The sequence below is a fragment of the Lonchura striata genome, chromosome 13 (genome assembly GCF_046129695.1).
Source record: "Lonchura striata isolate bLonStr1 chromosome 13, bLonStr1.mat, whole genome shotgun sequence".
Taxonomy (NCBI): Eukaryota; Metazoa; Chordata; class Aves; order Passeriformes; family Estrildidae; genus Lonchura; species Lonchura striata.
In genome coordinates this window covers 15,759,082-15,779,130 of record NC_134615.1, presented here as the reverse complement: position 1 = coordinate 15,779,130, position 20,049 = coordinate 15,759,082, and the positions used below count along the sequence as shown (strand labels likewise).

Here is a 20,049-nt window from a genome sequence, read left to right as displayed (position 1 = left end):
TCTGGAGGGTTTCTGAAGCGCATAGCTGGGACTGGCAGGCAGGATCCCATAAATTGCAGGTCATCAATTTTCCCAGTTCACCAGCATACCAGGGGAGGTTGTGCTGGCCACATCCCTCTAAAACACCATTAGCGTGCGTGTGGATTCAAAGCCACCCCCAAGCCATCCAGACACAGATCCATCTGCAGGACATGCTATGGACACAGCCTGAAGCTCTTTAATGCTTTTAAAAACAAGGCTGGGTTTGGTGCCTCTGGCCTTTGGGATCTCCAAGGGTACTTGTTGCATCTCCATTCTGCTCTTGCTCATGATACAATGCACAGAATTATTTTCCATTTCTTACCTACTTGGTGCTACCCAGCTGCTGAGCAGAAAGGGCCCTAGAGTGCTGCAGGGATACTCGGCTGCAGCAAAGGTTTTGGTTGGCAGCGATGCCATGAGGTCCCAGCCTGTGCAGGGGTGACATGATCTTTCCCTGCCACTTCCAGCATCAGAGTCATGGGGGACACGGGCCAGAGATGTTCCCAAATATTTCCTCTTCTCTCAGCAACAACAGAGCAATAGGAAAATAATTTCCCTGGCTGCCTGCTCAGCAGTCACAGCAGGCTCAACCCTCCCAGCCCTGCTTGTGGCTACTTCAGCATCGCACCATCTTCGGGATCTGTAGCAAAACAAGCCTGGGCTGCCTTGTGGTTGCTGTTGGGAGGGACCCTGTAAGGAAGGCAGGACAGCACACAAGGGGAGAAGGTGCTGGAGATGGTCCAGCACCGTCATTCCAAGCAGGAGAGCAGCCCAACTACTGCAGCAGCACCTGCCTTGCTCCACAGCCCACACTGAGGTCCTGCCAGGACCATTTACTGCCACTCAGGAGCTCCGAGCTGAGATATCCCCATGACAGTGCCCTGCACAGGGACTCTGGTTCTTTTTGCAAACTAAGCCAAAGCAGCAACTAGCTTGGAAGTGTTTGGAGATGAAAACATGTCATCACTCCGTTGTGTTGTTTCTGTCCAATTTCAGGCTTGTTTAAGCAGGTCCATTACAGCTGATTCTGTACAGAACAGGGTGCCAAAGGCTGCAGCTCCCCTGAACACGTGGTGTTTTGTTCTGATCTATCCTGCAGCATGGCCACAGAGCAGGGGCTGTCTCAGCAGACACACGAGCCCAAGGCTCCGAGTGCTCAGAGCTGCAGGCAAGGGGCCATGGGCAGTGATGGCATCGCTCACCCTGTGGGCAGGCAGGATGGGGCTTGTGCTGCTCTCTCCCAGCACAGCACCAGCACGGGCTGCCCCACCAAGCGGGCACAGAGCATCCTGTGGGGAAATGCTGGTCAATACCTTTACTCCAAGGATGTGCACAGGCCTGACATCAGGAGCTGCCCAACTCCACCAGTCAGGCCAGCAGGCACGGCCGGCAGGACGCTGCATTGCTGGTCTCCAGCTCCAGCTGCTCGATCCACACCCAGGCGCCTTGGCCTGTCCTCCCAGGCAGCTGCACTTGCTCAGTGTCCCTGTGTGGCCATGCTTTGGATGAGTTTCCTTACTCCTGCAGCACTGCTACAGGACTACATTGGCCTTGTCACCCCCAGTTCTGGGTTTCATTGCACCACCAGCCCCAGTAATGAGGGGAGGTGATTCAAGCACTTGCTCTGGCCCCCAGGCTGCTATCAGGGCACACACTGGGCACCTCTGAGAGAGGTTTTTATGACTCCTGTCAGACACTACTTACTGTATGTGATCCTTAATTTCTTTGTCCTCTGCTTCCCATACAAACCACACTGCCAGCATGCAAAAGTGTTGGGATGGAGTACTTTATTCACGTGAACACTCATCCTGGCCCTTCCTGCCTGCTGCAGCTGCTCCCATCTTCTTGACAGCGTGAACAAGGAAGGATTTCTTCACCAGCTTGCTTAAACCCCCCCCAGCATCATCAGACCCCACAAACAAGTACAGACAGTTTGGCTTTGTCTGGACAGGAGCAGAGGGCGGAGGGACAGGGAGTGCTGCGGGGCTGGCAGAGCAGGCAGAAGGGCTCCAGCCCACAGCTCGCATATGCACAGCAGCCATGAAACCTTTCTGCAGCTCCACTCTCACCGCTAAACATGCCAGTACTCTCCCAGCCTTGGCAGCTCCTCCTGCTGCCAGAAGCACCTGGGATTGGTAAAGGATGGGTGTCACCACCTCTTCTCCTTGAAAAGTTGTTGCCAGAATTACAGCAGTGTCTTCTATCAGCTGCTGGACCATTTAACCCTCAAAGTGCCTCCTGTCCATTGACAAATACCCTCCCCAAACTATTACAGTAAAAGGAAAACCCTGTACGTTGAGACATACAGGCTGAGTCTTGGGTAGAGAACAGTTTCCGTGCTTGGTGGTTGTCGGTGGCCGGCAGCCCCCAGCCAGCCCTGGGGCACAGAAGGGAGCAAAATCCCCCCGGCCACCCCCAGCACGTCAGGGCTTCATCCTGCTCAGTCTGATGTCACGCTCGATTTCGAACTGCCTGTGATCCACACGCTCCAGGAATGCTTTCCTCTCGATGTACCTGCAGGGAGGCAGAGGCAGAGGCTGTGAGCGGTGTCTGTGGTAGCCTGTGTGGCCCCCAGCCTGGGACAAACCCCACCCAAAGGGATGAGCAGGGAGGGAAAGCACTGTCTGTCACCCTCCCTCTCTTTCCATGAACTGATCACCCCACTCAACATCTCCTGTGGACACCAAAACTACTCTGTGGCCTGCTGGCTGTCATCTGGGGGACTCCCAGAGGTCTGGTGGTCGCATAAGCTAGAGAACTAAACTGGCTGATTCTGGTTTCAGCTCTTCTACAACTGAGAAAAATGTCCTCCACAGACACCTTGAAGGGGATCAGAGCAGGCCTTTGTGCCACCCAGCAAAGCATCTCAAACCCAACCACAACCTTCAATACAAGCTGACAGGCCCATGATACAAGCCAGGAATAGGCACAGGGAGCATTAGGGATGCAAAAAGCATCACCCAGCGAGCCTTCAGCAGCTCAGGGATGCAGGCCAGGGGTTTCCCAGCCACAGACCAGCTTCTAACCACTGACTATTTAGTGCTGCCCCTCAGCATGGCACCTGAGTGCTGCGAGGAAGAAGGCACGCCTACGCCTGGAAAAGCACCTTGCTGCTCATTAATGGCATGCAGCTGAATTTTAATGTACTTTGCTGCAAACCCTTGCCATAGAAGCCTGGGGCTGTGCTACTAATTAACCTACAGAAGGAGCGAAATTGCAATTCAAAATAGGAGCTGTAATTGAATAATCACAATTGTTTTGCATTTGTTCCAGGGTGGCAAACACTGGACTGCCATGACAAAGTCATTAAACTTGTGCAGGGAACCCCTGAATTTGGCTGTTTTGATGGTCACTGCTTTTCCTGCTCAACAGAGCAACCCATTGCTTGAAAGCAAGACCAAAGCCTAAGGGAAGATGAGCATCTCAGGCTCTGCAGGTTTTCCAGGCTGCTGAGTGGCTGGCAGTGTGCATCAAAGTGCCCAAGGCCCACATGGGAAGGTTGAAGGCCTCTCCTACCTGTGGTCTCTCTGAGACAGATGAACATTTGGTGATGAGGTCCCTGCAAAGTCAGGCTGGATGGGGCTCTAAGCAAGCTGATCTAGATAAAGAATTCCTGCTCACTGCTGGGGATTGGATTAGTTGGCCCTTAAAGGTCCTTTCCAACCCGAACCATTCTGTGATTCTGCAATTCTTTATGCTACAACTATGGAACCTGTACCAAATGTATTCCCAGCAGGGAGCCTTTGTCCTTGCTGCAAGGGACAGCCCTGACACTCCTGCCCACCCAGTCATCACTGGAAATGAGTTAATCCAGATTAATTTCCGCGAGTGATTCCCCCAAGTGGGTGAACAGCCCCGTGCGTCCCTGCTGCCATCCCACTCCCATCGCAGCCCCAGCCTGTCTCGGGCTGACACAACTGGGTCAGCTCATCTCCGCTGGCTGCGAGGGGCAGGGACCAGCACGGTGCAATGCAGGCAAAGAGCCGGCTGGGAGGAGGTGCTTTGGTGGCCCTTGCCCCTCACTGTTGGAGGAGGGCTGTGCACTGAGGCCCCCTCCCCACACTGGTTCAGGAAAGGCAGGCAGGGGAGTGTCGCTTCCCTTCATCCCTGTAAGCAGGGAGGTGACCGGCTCCTGGGGCTGGGCTCAGAGAGGCCACAGGAAGGAAGCTGAGGGGTCACGCTGTATGTGCTCAGTGTCATACTGCTGGGCGTGTGGCTTTTCTCCCCCTCCACTGCTGAACACCAACCACAACCCCAGCTGGGAAGACAAGGACAGGAGTTAATTGATGTTCATCTGGAAACACCCCAATGGCTGCCCAACCTACTGAATCTGAAGCTCTTTTGGCCCTTCTGTGACACCCATCTATCAGCCCCAGCAAGGGGTCAGTCTCTTTCTTCTCCTCTTCCTCCCTGCCTGCTGTGCCTCTCTGGTGGGCAGGGCTGCCTCCTGGGGGATCGATATGGATCATGAACCAGGAATGTGGTCTCGCAGCCACAGCACGGAGGAGGAACTGCCACCGACGTCATCCCGTGGCGTTGTCCTTGGCTGGCCACAGAAGTGCTGTAGGTACCAGAGCAGACCCCCCAGGCACTACCTGGGCATGCACTGGGGCTCGTGGGGCCTGGCCAGCTTGTGCTGCAGGCCCACAGGGGTGGAGGTGCAGACAAGAGTGAGGAGGGAAGCTGCAGGGTCAGCACAAGCCTCTCCATGCTCTGGAGCCTGTGCTGGAGCTGCAGGTCTCTCTGTGCTCAGCCAGCTCTGTGCAGCCGGCACCAAGGCACCACCAAACACGGTGCAAAGTGCATGAGTGAGGCACAAACACACGTCCTGCACTTGTCTAAACAACCTTTGCTACCTGAATCAATAGCTTCCTGTAAATTATCAACCCGCCTGGAAACAGGGCAGCTGTGATCCACAGCAGAGCAAAGTAAACCCATTGGGAGCAAGGCTTTCTCTGCTAACAAGGGCAGCTGCAAGCTGCTCTGGGGAGGGTCTTCAGTGCTGCCTGTCCCCTGTCAGTCACCATCAGTCACCTGGTGCAGGAGTGCCTGGGGCCGGCTGCTCCCCCATGGGGCTGCCCTACAAAGGTGGCCCAATTAAGAGGCCACTACACATTTCCATTTATAAAGCACATCAGAGAGATGAACAGCAAAGGGGATAGTTGCCTCTGCTCCTTACTCCAGCCCCTCCTGTCAAATCCAGGACAGGCCCTCAGGACCTGATACAGGCTGTAAAAGCCCAGATTCTACTCCTAAGGAAATGCAAATCCCTGTATGGGGGCTGGGGGTACAAGGGGTGGAAAATCAGAGGCAAGGGACGACAGAGCCATGGGGCAGCACACGTTCCCTCTCAGGATTTTTAGGCCCAGGCTGTGGCTGGCTGATAACTGGCACTGGCAGCAGAAAGATGCCACAGCCCCACTGCTCCACTGGTTGCTGTGTTCTAGTGTGGCTGCTAGAGAAGGGCCAGGGAGGTACGAGGAGCTTCTGGGCTGCAGCAACTTCCACAGGGTTAGCACAATAAAGGAATTCAGCCTGTGTTCCCTCCTGAGCAAAAGGGAAAGCTTCCAGCCTTTCTTGAGACATGCATAGACCATCTCTGTAAGCGCACAGGATGTGTGGCATCGAGCAAACATCTCCAGGAGTGGACTGCAGCTTTCCACTCAGGCAGACATTTACAATCACTCAGCAGGACATGTGGGGAGCAGAGGTTTCTAACAGCACCAGGGATTAAAGGCAGCGCCCCACTCTCGCCTGCCTGGGTTGAAGGGTTAACAACAGCTCATTACAATTTTTATAGAGATGTGTAAATGATTGCCCACTGAAGGGTGAGCACAGTTGACATTATTAAAGGAGAGGAGGCAGCTGCAGAAGGGACAACAGGCTCCTGTGAAATGACCTGAGGCCAGCAGCAGCTGTGTCTGCGTGACCTGCCCCCCAGGCGACATGGCTGCTCTGTGAGAGTACTGCACCCTTCACACCGAGGTGGCCTGTAAGCAGAAATGCAGTGGGCTGTGCCTCCATCGGTGCTCCTCCCTTCTCCCTTTACCTTGAAGGTGTAAGCAACTCCTAGTGAGCAGATACTCGGGTGATCCCTCATGCTGCATGCCTGACTAGTATAAACATATTCATAAGGAGTGTCCAAAGTTACCCTGGCATTATGTTCCTCCTTTGTTTAATGACAAAAACTGCTTGCCAAGAGCTCAGCAGATTTTCTAGCCTGGGATGTGACAGGCAGCAAAACCCAAAGCTGTCCAAGATTAAAGATGCTCTTAAAATTGCTGCTCTGCTTTGCTCATCTTTTCCATGTGCTGATCCCTTCTTTAGCCTTCAAGGACCATCACGTGAGCATCGCTGGAAAGGTTTGCCAGGCATGAAGAGCAAGCTGTCCTGCTTGGATGGGGTGGGAAAGGAAACAGTTGACATACTGGGTTTGGGCTCACAAGAGATGACACAAAACACTGCTCTGCCACACCTGTGTGTGGTGTAAATCATGCACCTTCTTGGACTTCAGGGATCTCAGAGGAACAGCTGCTCTGAGCAATTCAGCACTGCAACTGAATTGCTCTACTTTTTCAAGGGCATGCATTTATTTCATTACCAGAAACAGATCAGGGGAGATTTGATGGAGAGGGTGTGTTTATGGAATGGTGCAAGACCAAACTGAAAATATCTATTTGATAGTTTGACAGTTATAAAATATCTATTTAAAATAGAAAAACCAATCTGTTGGAATGCAGAAGCTTTGAGTTCTTCCAGTAAAAGAACAGCTTATAATAAAATGTACATTTTACGAGCTGTCCACTAAGCTGGTTATGTTTTCCCAGAGCTTAGCAAAGCACTTGTAGTAGAAATGCTGCTTCTGATCTCATTATCACTCCCCGCAGTGCATGTTATTAACTTTCTGCTTTATTTACAGCATTGCCATTTACTTTTATGATACTTCCATTAACTTCATTGGGGTGAACATTGCTTGATGCACACAAGCAACGCCCAGCGCTGCCATAATCTTTGACGCACCTTGCCAGCTGTTCTGGGTTTACACAAATCTTTATGTGGGAGGAAGGAGGACAGATGCAGCTGAAACGTGCGATTTGATGAACAGAACAAAACCCTCCCAAATTGAAAAAAGAAAACAGGACAAAGGTAACTGTGTTTCCTCACGGAGGGGCTGCATTAGACCAGTTCAGGCTCTGTGCCACAAAGAGAAGAGATGACAAAGCCAGACTGGACTTAGAGAACTCACAGGGTTGTTAGCAGAGAGTGATAGGTGTTTGCAGACTTACCTGTCTCCCTGTGATGCTTACAGCAGCTACTGGCTTTATGTATCCCTAGAAAAAATCCTTAAGAAACCCCATGGGTTTTTGAACTCTGTAGCCAGTAATGGGCTTCCCTCATGTAAAGGAAGTGATGGGAAATTCTGGACTATTATTAGGTAAAGCCCCTCTTACCCATCTTTCCCTCGGTTATGGATTGCCAGCTCCTCCACAATCCCCTCCTCCTCCTTGAAGTTCTCCCAGTCCAGTTTAGATTTCTCCAGTGTGCTCATCTTCTGCTTTTTGGCACCAATCTTCCCCAGGAGGCTACTCATACCGCTTGGCCTCTTCACCCTGACGGAGATTAAGGAGCACATGTTGGTTAAATGCAGGGAGAGGGCAATTAAAAACAGAGCTGAGAAACGTCACACACGAGAGCGCTGGCCTCGATGGTAGTGAGCCACCGCCACCAAACAGATGGCCACCAACCCCAGGCAGCCTGCAGGCGGCAAGGTCACGCTTCCTGCAGATCCTGCTCTGCCATTCCCCTGGAAGCAGCAGAGTTCATTACACACATATCTCAAGTGCTTGGTTTTTGTGAAAGGGCTTTTTCATTTATCTTCTTAAGAGAACAGAGAGCTTTCAGGCCAAAAGAGATCATTAAATCATCTAGTTTGACCCCTTGTATACACCAGGCCAAGCCATTCCACTGATCACCTCTGTGCTAAGTCTGCTTCTTTGTCTTCAGTTAAAGTGTTGTTTTCTGGAAGGCATCCAACCTCAGTGCGTCACTAGTGCTGACAACACATCTAGGAATTAACCATTTATGTGGTACTAATGCTTGATTTTCTCTAGTTTTATGTTCTGGTTGCTGCTCCTTATTCTAAATCCAAGAACACTTTAGTCTCCAGGTGAGTCTCATTAGTGACTTGTACACCACTAATGAACTTGCATCTGAATTATTTCTATGCAAACTGATAGAGTTCCTTATACCTCTCATTGAAATGCATTTTGCCCCAGCCCATACACCACTTAAAATGTTTTATCCCCCTGCTTACATTTCAATGCTCTTTGAAGATGGGAGCAGAGAACTGCCTGTAACCCCCAACCTTCTCCTGTTTTGTTTCTGTCCAAGCATCACCTAAATCCCATTAAGCTGCACATTGAGTCCCAGTGCATGTGCACTGTGATCCCATACCATCTCCTGGGTCTCTGTTTGGCAGGAAGACCACTTTGGTCTTTCATCCCTTGTTCTTAGAGGAGTGAAATCCCACCCGTGCAGTGGGGCCCCCGAATCTCCCCTTTATGCTGGGAAATGCACACACAGGGGCTCAGGTCAGCCGAGCTGCCCTCTAAGGAAGACAATTCTCAGGGATAGGAACCCGTAAAACAAACTTGTATTAACCCTTCTCCAACCCCCCCAGGAATGGGGGACAAACAGCATCCCATTGAACTCGTGTTTACACACATTCCAGAGATAACTTCAGGTCTGCAGGGCCTTTGACTCTGCAAGAAGCCAGAGAGGAAATTACTCTCGTTCCTGAGAGATGAAGGAATTTGGGAAGGGGGGCCCAAGGAAGGCAGCCAGGTGAGCATGGCAAATTGCTCTCCATCAGTGCTCTTTGAGCACACTCCTGCCCAGGGGAAGCCATTCTTGGGAATGTATCCAAAGTTGTCCTTATCAGATCATTAGCATGGTTTATGCTTCCGTAATTTGCAAGCCTCTAAAGGAAAATAATTCTGCAGTTTATATGGAATTAAATCAAAGAAAATGACAACTCTGTAAGCCTCAGCCAGAAGACTCTCAATACAAGAATGGCTGGCTAGAGTTACTTGGGGTTGCAGCTTCCTGACATAGATATATTTGGGATTAAGGATATCTTGGCAGGCTCCATAGCAACTGAACAAGGCTGCCTGTTCCTCCTCAATACCAACCAGAGGAGCAGAAATGTCCTAGGACCTGGCCCTCTTATTTCCTTCAGTCCCTGCCCATGGCTGGAGCACAGCCCAATAGTCAGCAGTTGCTCACTCTGTGGGGACACAGAACAAACTGGATGCTCTCTGATTCACCTTTATCCCTAAACATCTCATCAAGATGTCTACAGCCCTTCACACCATGATCACACAATAAAACCTTGATCCTTGCTCAGCCTCCAATTCTCCCTTACTTTTCAAGGCATGATGGCTCCAGGTATCCGTATCTGCAGGTAGCAGGGAAGTGGTGTAAGGAGGCAAAATGGGCAAAGATGCTCTCAGCAGAAGAAAAAATTGGAGTGACTTGGTTCCCACATCTGGCTATCCAAGACTTGCTCAACCATCAGACCCAGTATCAGATGTGTGTTCAAGATGTGAGGGAGTCGGAAGAAAGGAGATATGACAAAGAATAAGGATGAACCAAATAAAGTATTGGGGGCAAGCCTCCCCCGTGGCATTCCCTGCTGTGCAGCTGCCTGGAAAGCAGAGCCCAGTGGTTGTGCACAGCAGTTCCTTACACTGCACTGGGAGGCCTTAAAGGTGGCCTGAAACAGATCTAGGGAAGCGCTGTGGTTGATCCAGCTGGTAAAGCTCCTCTGCCCCAAGCCTGGCAGGCAGAAGACATTTAAATTAACACAAGATATTCAATAACACATTTCTCTGAATACACTTAACTTTCCAGACACACTTGAGCTTAAGATTTTCCTACCACTGAAGTGGGAGAAGCAGGGATGTAGAAATGGAGGGTGTTGTCCCTTGTCCCTAGATTTCTCCTGAAGGTTTTTTTGAGGCAAAAAACCCCAATGACCCAAGAGCCATCTCACCAATCCAAGGACACCCACAGCTCATCTGCATCCACTGACCTTTCCATGGGTGGAAGTCCACAGTCACTGTCACTTGAAATACAGACAGGTCTGACTGGAAAGGACACAGCACACACCTGGAAAAACCCAACTGAAAGTTCTGGGATCTTTCCTGGATGTTAGAGAAATCTCTGCCCTGCAGAGTGACAAGCAGGCTCAGAGGCAGGCTCACACATGCTGAGGCTGATCCTTTTTGGCTGAACCTTGGTCGGCTGCTGGCAGGGAAGAGCTGAGTTGAGGGGCCAGTCGGCCAAGCTGGGCTGTTGAACTCATCTCTGCATGAAACACAGACTGGGACCTGCTGACAGGCCACTGCTGTCCCCAAACGACAGTGGAGGATAGATGGGAGGGAAGGGAACCAAAGGCAAGATGGTTTATGGCCAGAGGTGGAAGAAGAGGTGGTGCTGGCCTCAGGGAGCAGGAGCTGCAAATTAGATGAGAGTTGCTTACAATGTATCTTTTCTTCCATGGCAATTCCTGGCATATATCATTAACATCTGGATGCACACACCCATCTGTAATGGTGCTCAAGGCCTCTGTATGTCCTCTCTGCCATGGATCTCAGGAATATTGCTTAAAACATATAAATCACCTCTTACTTGAAGCTACAGAGTCTGTATTATCTATAGATAACCACAAGAATACTCACAAGTCAACAGTTCCTTCAAGGCAAGGGAACATGACAAAAAAGGGCAGGCTATGTTGCACCCTTGTGTCGATGACTATTCCAGAAATATTATTAATATCCAATGTCAGTTCCATGCTCTGAGCTGGACAACCTAGTTCTGTTCCTGTCCAGACAATTCTGTGCTGCTGCAGCAGGACCAAGCCTGGGCCAGGCAATGGGGCCAGGCACAGGCTGAAGGACATGTTTGAGTCTGCTCCTGAGTCTTCACTCCATGCTGAGCCTTTTATCACCCTGAATAAATCCAGCAAACCTGGGGGTGGGAATTCCTAGGCTTGTGCCAAAATGAAGTAAATGAGAAACATTAAAGTCCAATTAAAAACTTGCTTGGCCTTAAATGCCTCATCTGTTTTAAAAGCAAGTAAAGGGGCCTGATTAATTGCATTCAGTGCCAACAAGAGGAATTATTACCCTTTTTGTACTCATTAAGGGTATCTGCTGTGGCATCTTTAATCACTAAGGCATTTAGAAGAGAGAAAGTAATTTGCTAAGACATAATGGATCCCAGGGATGAGGATCAGGACAATCGCCTATTTAGGACACAAAGACATGCTCTGAATTTTTACAATTAAAAAGCACAGCTAAAGTCTGCCCTTGAACTAGCAAAAAAAAAAAGTGCTGGGAGCTCTGCCTTGGTGGGGGATTCCCCTGCACCATCTAATGTCATCAGGACAAGGACTGTGACTGTGCATCATCTGGCATGGTTGTAGAACACAGGGACAAGCAGCAGGCCATGGGTTCCCTCGCTGTCCCACTATAGGTGAACACACTCTGTATCCCTGTCCTTAACAGTAATGCTTCCTCCATCTTGGTGCAAGCCTGCAGCTGACCAGGAGCTTGGAAAATTGCTGCTATAGCAGTGATAAAGTGCCACTGCCACACGTAATCCCTGATGCCTTGTAACATGCTCAGCAGAGTCTGGGAAATGTATGCCTGTTTAATGGAGGCGGACTTCATCACAAGCTTTAGAAAATAATCTTCCAGCAATTGGGAACCTGGCTACAAAGGTCTCACAGTGCATCCCACCAGCCAAAGGAAGATGAGCTCCTCTCCCACCCACCCAGAGATGGGTCCTCTGAAGGTCTCCTGACACCAATCCCACATGCACTAATGTTTCAGTACTTCATCAGCCTTATGTAACTCTTCGCCAATGACTAAATTTCCTTGCTCAGCCTATGACTTGATATCTTCTTCCTAGTAGCTACTAAGAACAGATCACCCCCCCACTTCTTGCAGCAGCCTTTTAAGTCTTTGAAAGCTTTTCATATTGTCCCCCCTCCAGCTTGCTCCTTCCTAGACTAAACAATCTCAGGTCCTTTCAAGCTTTTCTCATTCCTCATGGTTTCCAGCCCTCTGACCACTTTCACCACTCTCCATGAACTCGGCTATTGGCCCATATATTCCTCAAACTGCAGCATCCAAAACGGGACTAGCAGGAGTGATGGATTCACCAGCACTGGGAGCAGAGGAATGCTTCAGATGCCTTGGGAAGCAGCAGCTCCTTACACAGCCCCCTGTGACGTGTGCCTTTTCACAGCCATGTGACAGCACTGACTCATGCTGAACCTGTGATTCACCGAGGTATCTGCCTGCTCCACTGCTGCAAGCCACTTTTTTCCTCCATCCATGCAGAACATTCCTGCTATCCAGAGGCAGAGCTCGGTGCTGCTCCTCCTGTTTGCCCTCACATTTCCCTTGACACAGGGGATCTCGGATGTCTTTGCAAATCAGCCTCTCCTATTCACAACAACCATGCTGAGCTGTTGAAGAGGAATGCTAGGGAAAGCATCTCCTGATTTTGTGAAATACTTATGGAGCCTATTAACAGCTGAACCAGCACCAGTTGGCCTAAGAAGATCAAGGTGACTGGCCAGAAGCAGGCAGGGACCAGCAGGGTCAGACTGCAGGAGCTGACAGATCATGCCCAACATCAATCAACAAACTGAACCCAAGGGACACTTACTCAAATGCTGGCCAAGGAGCCAGCAGTGGTCCCAGCTTTAGCCTGACCTCCACCCTTGGGAATCACAAATCCTCTGCTGCTCTGTTTCTGCTGGCTCCACAGACCCTGTGCTGCTTCTCCATCTGCCTTGTAGTATCCTCCTTGCTGTGGATAACAACCTCTATAGCAGGAAGGCCCTACTTCTGTTATCTATCAATACTTTTAAGAAGGGCTGAATTTGTAAGAAAATACTGAACATGAAACAGGGTATTACTGATTCTTAGCTAACACTTCAATGCTCCCTCATCCCTCTTCTTGTTACGCCACATTTTGGGGAAATACTGATGAGCAAACACACAGGAGAGGATACTCAGTGATGTACACAAATCACCAATGAGTTGCTTGCTTTTCCCCCACTAATGAAAACCAGACCCTTGAGCCCCAGTGAAACAGTGGCAAATAACCTGTTCTGCCAATGAGGGTCTTGTGACAAAGCAGCTGCTGCAAGACTTGGACCAGAAGAGCATTTTTTCACATTATGCTTATTCCACGAGGTATCCTGTACACCTTGTAGCTATGGGGTAGAGGAAATAAGACAACAGAGTGGGGCAACTTCTCTGGTCTGATTGCAGGATTTTGCACCTCCCAGAGCAGACAATTTAGTGCTGGATACTCCATCATATTCCAGCATCCATCCAAAACATCTGGTGACTCTCCATGAGGCACTGCAGAGCAATCTTTCCTTCTGCAGAAATAAATGTGGACTCACAAAGATAACATGACTTCATCAATAGGAAATCTTGCAAGACCAGGTAAGCCCCCATGCCTTCTGCCCCTTGGAAGCAAATTATCAGAGCTCACCTTTATCAATTACCATTTAAAAAGGCAAGTTACACCTACAACCCATAAAAACCACTTTCAGGCAAGTTTCAGAACTTGGATAGATAGTTTTTGCTGTGTGTTAGATGAAACTACTGCAAGGGCAAGTGTATGATGTCTGGCAGAAGATGACAAGCAGGAGGCATGCATTCCCAGATCTCCATTCCCAGATTTCCAGCATGGCTGAATGGCTTTCCAATGGCTTCAAGCAGAAGAACTCAACTCAAACACACACTGCAACACAGACCACTTCTCTGCTGGCTCCCTGCAGAGAGATGGCATCTCAGGCCCCAAAGCCTTTAAAGCACCATCCTGATCACTCAAGCCTGGCTCTCAAACTGTCCCTCTCCTTCCTCCCCTTCCTTCCTCACTGGAACTTGTGATATTTCCTTGAAGCACAGCAATGGCAGCTCTGCTTCTGTAACCCCAAGTGCTTTGATGGCAGAGACACAGGTGAGAAACTTGCCCACTCAGCAAAAAGAAGACTTTGGACATTGTAGTATCTCTTCCTTCCACAATCTGCTGTAAAGCTGAATAGTTTCCTTAAGTGCAGGAAATGGTTCTCATGCAAACTAACCACAGCTGGGCAACTGATGCAGCCAGTAAATACTTTCATTTTAATAAAGTGGAAGATTCCTGCCCAGAGCACTATGCCCTGCTGTCCTTCCTTCTGCGTGCAAGGGTGTGAGAAACACTGCACGAGAGGGATGCATGCAGAGACTTGGCTGGTGCCCATGTGCCAGCTCTGCTGTTCATTGCCAGACCATCTTCCTCAACAGAGGATTCAAAATGCAGGCAGGGAACAAGAGGGGCATGTCAGGAAGGCAAGTGCAGAGCCATCTGCTCCTTAAGGTCAGGATGGTCTGGCTGGATGGGGCAGACAGCAGCAGAAGGACAGTGCCTGGTACTGCCAGCTTGCAGAAACCTTCCCCAGAATGATATATGGGTCTTATTCTTCAGAACCTAAAAGTGACCAGCTCTTCTCACCCCTAACCCCACATAATCAGCCAAGGACAGAAAGTCTTTCTGGAAAAATCCAGCTGTATTTCTACTTTCTCTCCGTGCCCCTACTTGGCATTGTTTCCCAAATAGGCTCTCAGGTGGATGCAGAGAGCAACCTGTTTTTTTCTCAGCTCTGCCTGTCACAACAGGTATTTAAGAAAGCAAACAAGAAAACCTCCTTAACACCAAACAAACAAACATTGAAATCCCAGGTGTTAAAGAAAAGAAAGCAAAGAAGAAATGAAGATAAAAGCAGGGTGGATGGTGCTGGAGGGCTGGCGATGATCCTGTTTGGAGGGCACTGCCCAAGGCAGGCTGGCAGGGAGAGGACTGATGGATTCCCACCACCCAGCCAGGGTGGCACAGCCCAAGGAGCTCACTGCTAACCCAGTGGTGCCTGCCCATATGCTCCACTTGCTGAGCTGGTAGCAGCTACCCAGCATTTACACCCTAATCACACACAAAGTGAGCCAAAGAACCTGCCTGAAGTGCTCTGGGAGTAGTGGGGATTTTTGACACAGGGTTGTATCTTTGTAGTGAGGGCTGTCAAACTTCCTGCACTCTGAAGAACAACATGGACAAAGCCACTGTGGAAAAGCAGCCATGGCTGGGACACAACCCACTGAGTGCTGCTACAGGGTGCAGCAGAGCAGGCAGCTGTGTCCAAAGGCAGCAAGAGATGCAAGTGCAGTGGGAAAACAGGAATTACCCTGCCTGGGATCCTGCCAGCTGACCAAAACTTCTGCTGCACAGAGGACTTTGCTGACTGCACACCTGCAAAAGGAGCATGGTCTGACTGTAGCAGACCAAGTACTTATAAGGAACAAGGAAATGGGAGTTTTAACTCAAGTTGATAGTGTGAGTTAACTTTTCTCAGGCTTTTGTTCAGGCTTGCCAACCTGGCTTAACCCCAAGTTGCTTTGTCATCATTGCTTTTGCAATCTCAAGAGCTAAGCCAAGCCCCAGGTCCATTCTGATTTCTAATGTCAACCCCATACTCTCTGAGACCTCAGACAGCCTCATGGTGGAGACCCCACATGAACAGTGACGATCACAGCTTCTTCCTACTCATAGAAATCTTTGACACTGGCTCCATTGAGCCAAGGAGGGAATCCCTGAGGAGGATCACAACTAAAGCACACTAGTGTTCAGATAGTAGTGTGACAGACAGACAGAAGAGCTCTAACCTCTCCAGAAAGGAGAGTGATAGCTCTCCTTCCCACAGCCAGGTTCTATGTTGAAAAGTGTAAGATGGGGATAAAAAGCAACATGAGGCCAGGACAGTCACACAACTCCACCCCAGCAGCCCAGCAATCGAAGCCTGGCCGAGGTGATGCATTTTCCATCAGTGTGGAGAGGCAAGGGCAGATGTGACAGAATAAAAGCCCACGTGATGTTGCCCTGGTGAGGGCTGCTGCAGGCAGTAGCACAGCTTGCCATGGGCACAGTTGATTCTGGATATATTTGTGTCTAAATATAGTCAGTGGGGGAACGAAGATTTGTCACAGGGGAAAAAATCGTGTTACTCCAAATTCCCAGCAACAGCAGCAAGCGTTGCCTGACAAAGGGCAATGCTCCAGTATTCCAGGTTTATTGCTGGATTTGTTATTAATCCAGCACAGTGAGTTTAGGAGTAACTTTAGAAGTTGTGCAATGCTACTCTAGCAGAGTGCATCTCACCTTAAGGAAGGAAATAAGGGTCATGGAACCAGCTTTTGGACAGCAAAACTGACACAGCAGCTGGTGAAGGGGCTTGCAGAGCACCACGCCATGGGCTGCCAGCAGATACCAGTCAGTGACTTCCTTTCTAGTGCACTCTCCAAGATACAGAAATACTTCATCCTATCTTCATGTCATAGACTATACTGGATAGGCCTTCCCAAAGTACAAAGCTGGAAAAAGAGATCTAAGAGCTTTTTTGCTGCAAAACAAGACAGCACCTTAGTCTCCAGTCCACTTCCCAAACTGGGGGATATCTCAGGTGTAAATATACATAATACTGAACACATGAATACAGTTATTCCAGGAATAAAACCAATGTTCAGTCTCCATGTACAATAAGAGGCAAACTTGCTGAGCAGGGGAGAGATGGGATGTTCTAGCTCAGCAATGTCAGAGAGCAGCAGCAATATTACAGCTCTGCCAGAGCTGGCCTTTCCTCAGGCAGGTCCCATTCTGTGGCATCTAGGTCTGTACCCACTCCTCTGAAGGGCCTGGAGTCTCTTTTTACAGGCTCTGGAGGATGTGCTCATCAAAAAGCACATTGATTCTTGGGGAACTGACTGGCTCAGGCAGAGCCCCTGACCCACAGGTTCCCTTATCAGCAGGAAGGGCTCATTAGGGATTGGACCAGGGTTTCCTGCTCAGGACCGAACCCTTTGTGAAGGGACTGCTGCCATGGAGAGCCCACTTCCTAACAGCCAGAGGAAGCAAAATATTTCCCTTGGGTAAAGACAAAGTTGCTATGGGGTGGATATCAACAAAGTAAAGTTGCACTTGTGGAGCTGGGCAGCACTAGCCACACACAGGCTGTTACTGCAGGATGAAGGTATCCCCAGCAGCATCCTCACCTGCCCCAGAGCCAGGGACAATTCCTGAGAGTAGTGTAAGGCCCACTCTGTACCAGTGTAACTGCAGCTGCCCTCCGGGCTGTACTGGCAGAACTGTTTTAGCAAAAACAAAATCTCGCTCCCTCCTAATCACTATGACATTGTGCAGAGCCCAGGGCTCGCTCTGGCTCCCCTCCAGCCTGGAGCACAGACAGAGGCTGTTTCAGCAGCAGACTCTCCTAATGCACTTGCAGCAGGCCAGCCAATTATATTACAATATCTGTGCATGGAGCTTAATTGAAAGAGCTGTAGAAGTCATTCAAATGACTCCTGGTACTATGAGGACGTTAAGGACTCCAGGACTCACCAGCACTAACCAGTCCTGTCCAATGCTCGGCTGATGGGTAAGGACTTGTAACTTGGGCTTGGTCTACAGCCAAAGCAACGCCCCTGTTACACACAGCACTGCAGCTGCAGCCAAATGCTGATGGAGCTGCCCCTTCCCAGCTGGAAGCTGCAGTCACTCCTCATGAGAGCTCTCCTCCACCCAGGGCATCCACACAATACAAACCAGACCTGCTCCGGCCGCTGAAGGACTGCATACATGCACCAGAATTCCCAAATTGTTCCCACATGGACTAAATTGAATTTGCAAAGCATTGCTTGTAGTAATTAATTTTATTAAAAAATCTCACACATGTTCTTTACGTATATTTTACATTCCTCTTAAGTTGAGCAAATGTTTATGGATAATATATGTGTTAGTTTCAGATGGACTTTGCTACACCAGAGTCAGTGCACCTACCCCACTCTAAGGTGGTGGGCTACATTTAAGTTTGTATCTAAGTGCTGCCACCGAGAGTGACAAGAAATGCCTCCCATAAAGCTCTAACAGTCCACACTGTGTGAGAAACGTGCAGGGGTGGGGGAGGAAGGTGTCCTGCTTCTGCCATTCTCACTTCTGACCCAATGGACAGAAATCAGCAGAAACACACACATATTCAAGTTGCCAATGATCTTATACTCCTGTGTGTTGTGAGGCATCTCACACCCCAACAGCAGGTAAGAGCAAAATATAAAAGTGAGAGGGCAGGATGTGTTTGGTACTCAGGTCCATAGGTTGATGACTTAAAAGCTGTCAGAAGCAGCTGCAGGTGGTGTCTGTGGCACACAGCACACTTGCTGGGCTCCAGCTTCAGTCACACAATGAAGTATTTTAGAGTAACACCCTGCATTACGCCCATATTTAGCCATGCAAATAAGTATGACTTGACTTTCAAACACTTGCAGCTCTTACTGACTTCACTGGGTTCAGTTGAGATGTTTCAAATAAGAGAGTAACGACCACAACTCTGGGCTGGGATCAAGCACAGGCCATTTTTATCTTAAAAGGCATTTGTTTGAGAACATTCAGAGCTGCTAGAAGCAACAGCACTGAAGTAATTTCACGATGCAACCTTAAAAATGTTGAGAGCTTTGTCTGCAAAATGACATGGATCAATTGGTGACCAATCCTTAAAAAAAGAATTGTTAGAAAAAAAACTGCTGGAAAACAGAGAAGAAGTTCTTTCTTTCTTCAGAGGCTCACTCCTTCCTTCTTTGTCTAACAGCAGACCTTTTGTTCAAGACTTCAGCTGCAAGCAGCCCCGAGGTACGCAGGGAATGTCTTGGTTATGACAAGCTCTCCACATTGGTGCCCAGACTTAGTTTTAATCAGCAGAAAAACCCCTCCAAATCAGGCCTAAGAAGTCCTGCTAATGGAATTGTTCCAGTGCTAAAGGGATTTCAAAGTGAATGAGTGTGGATGGCAGAGCAGCTGGTGTGACTCCCAGGTCGCTCTTTACAGTTGCAGTGTGCCATGCACGGAGGATCCAACACCAAACCACCCTTGAGAAAACACCCCCCAGTGTCCCCCAGCACTGCAGAGTCCCTGTGTCTGTCCCTGTGGCTCCCAGACAGCTTCAGTGTTCAGTCCTGGTTAGCTTCCACTGTATCAGATCAATGCCAGGCTTTGATCAAAATGAGGTGAGAACGGCAGGACAGAGGCAGGGAGGGACCCCCTCCTAGCCCAGCAATTAATGTGACAGCTTTAAAAGTAGATCTGATTAAAACATATACACTGCCTTCCACTGGCGAATGTTCACAAAGCTCAGCAGCCCAGAAGAGGGGAAAGTTCCCAGGAAATTAAGTGAGGGTGAAGGAGAGTCAGGGCTGCATAGCACAAATGCTTCACTACAACAAGCAACAAGTTCGAGCCCAGCGGAGCGGCTGCTTTGCAGTGTTGTGCAAGTTAACCAACAGCATAAATATAATATGTTATCTTATCCAGTGCAAAGCCTGGCCTGGCAGTGTGTGCGACTTTGGGGGACCATAAATGTTTGGGCACTACTACAAGCAGTCATAAAACATAAATGAGGGTTTGACCACATTTAATTGCTTTGGGGAAGGGTAATATCACTGGGGCATCCATCACAATTACCTTCTCCTGTTCCAGCCCAGATTAAGAGCTGGGCCCAACGATTCAGATCGAAGAGGGTATTTTGGGGGTAAGGAAAGAAGAGAAATATCCTAAAAGCTTTGCAGATGCTTGCCATATAAAACATGATGTTCAGCCAGGAAAGAACAGACAATAGAAAGTCAATTGATGAAAGGATGTGATCTCCTCATGAAGAACTTTCCCCGTTGTTTCAACAACTTTCTAAGGCTGGAGAAAAGCTTACTAACAAACCAGAGGACAGTGCAGAGAGCTGAAAATGTACATAAGAGGAAAAACTAAGATTATGCTCTGTTTTTCTTCCAGGGCTTGACTGGAGTGTTTTAAATGTCTGAGGCTGGCAAGGCCACCTCCCAGTGCCTTCTGGCTTTGGCAGCACTCACT

General features: G+C 49.2%; 1 protein-coding gene across 1 annotated transcript in view; it reads right to left on the bottom strand.

Annotated features, from left to right (window-relative positions):
• Positions 1-1,791: 1,791 nt before the first annotated feature.
• Positions 1,792-20,049, bottom strand: part of CFDP1 (craniofacial development protein 1) — a 61,032-nt gene continuing 42,774 nt past the window's right edge. Inside the window, exons 6-7 of the mRNA XM_021535209.3 lie at positions 7,473-7,631; positions 1,792-2,535 (exon numbers count right to left, since the gene is read on the bottom strand). Of these exons, the coding sequence (XP_021390884.1) occupies positions 2,445-2,535; positions 7,473-7,631 (250 nt within the window). The 3' untranslated portion in view covers positions 1,792-2,444. The remainder of the gene's footprint in view (positions 2,536-7,472; positions 7,632-20,049) is intronic.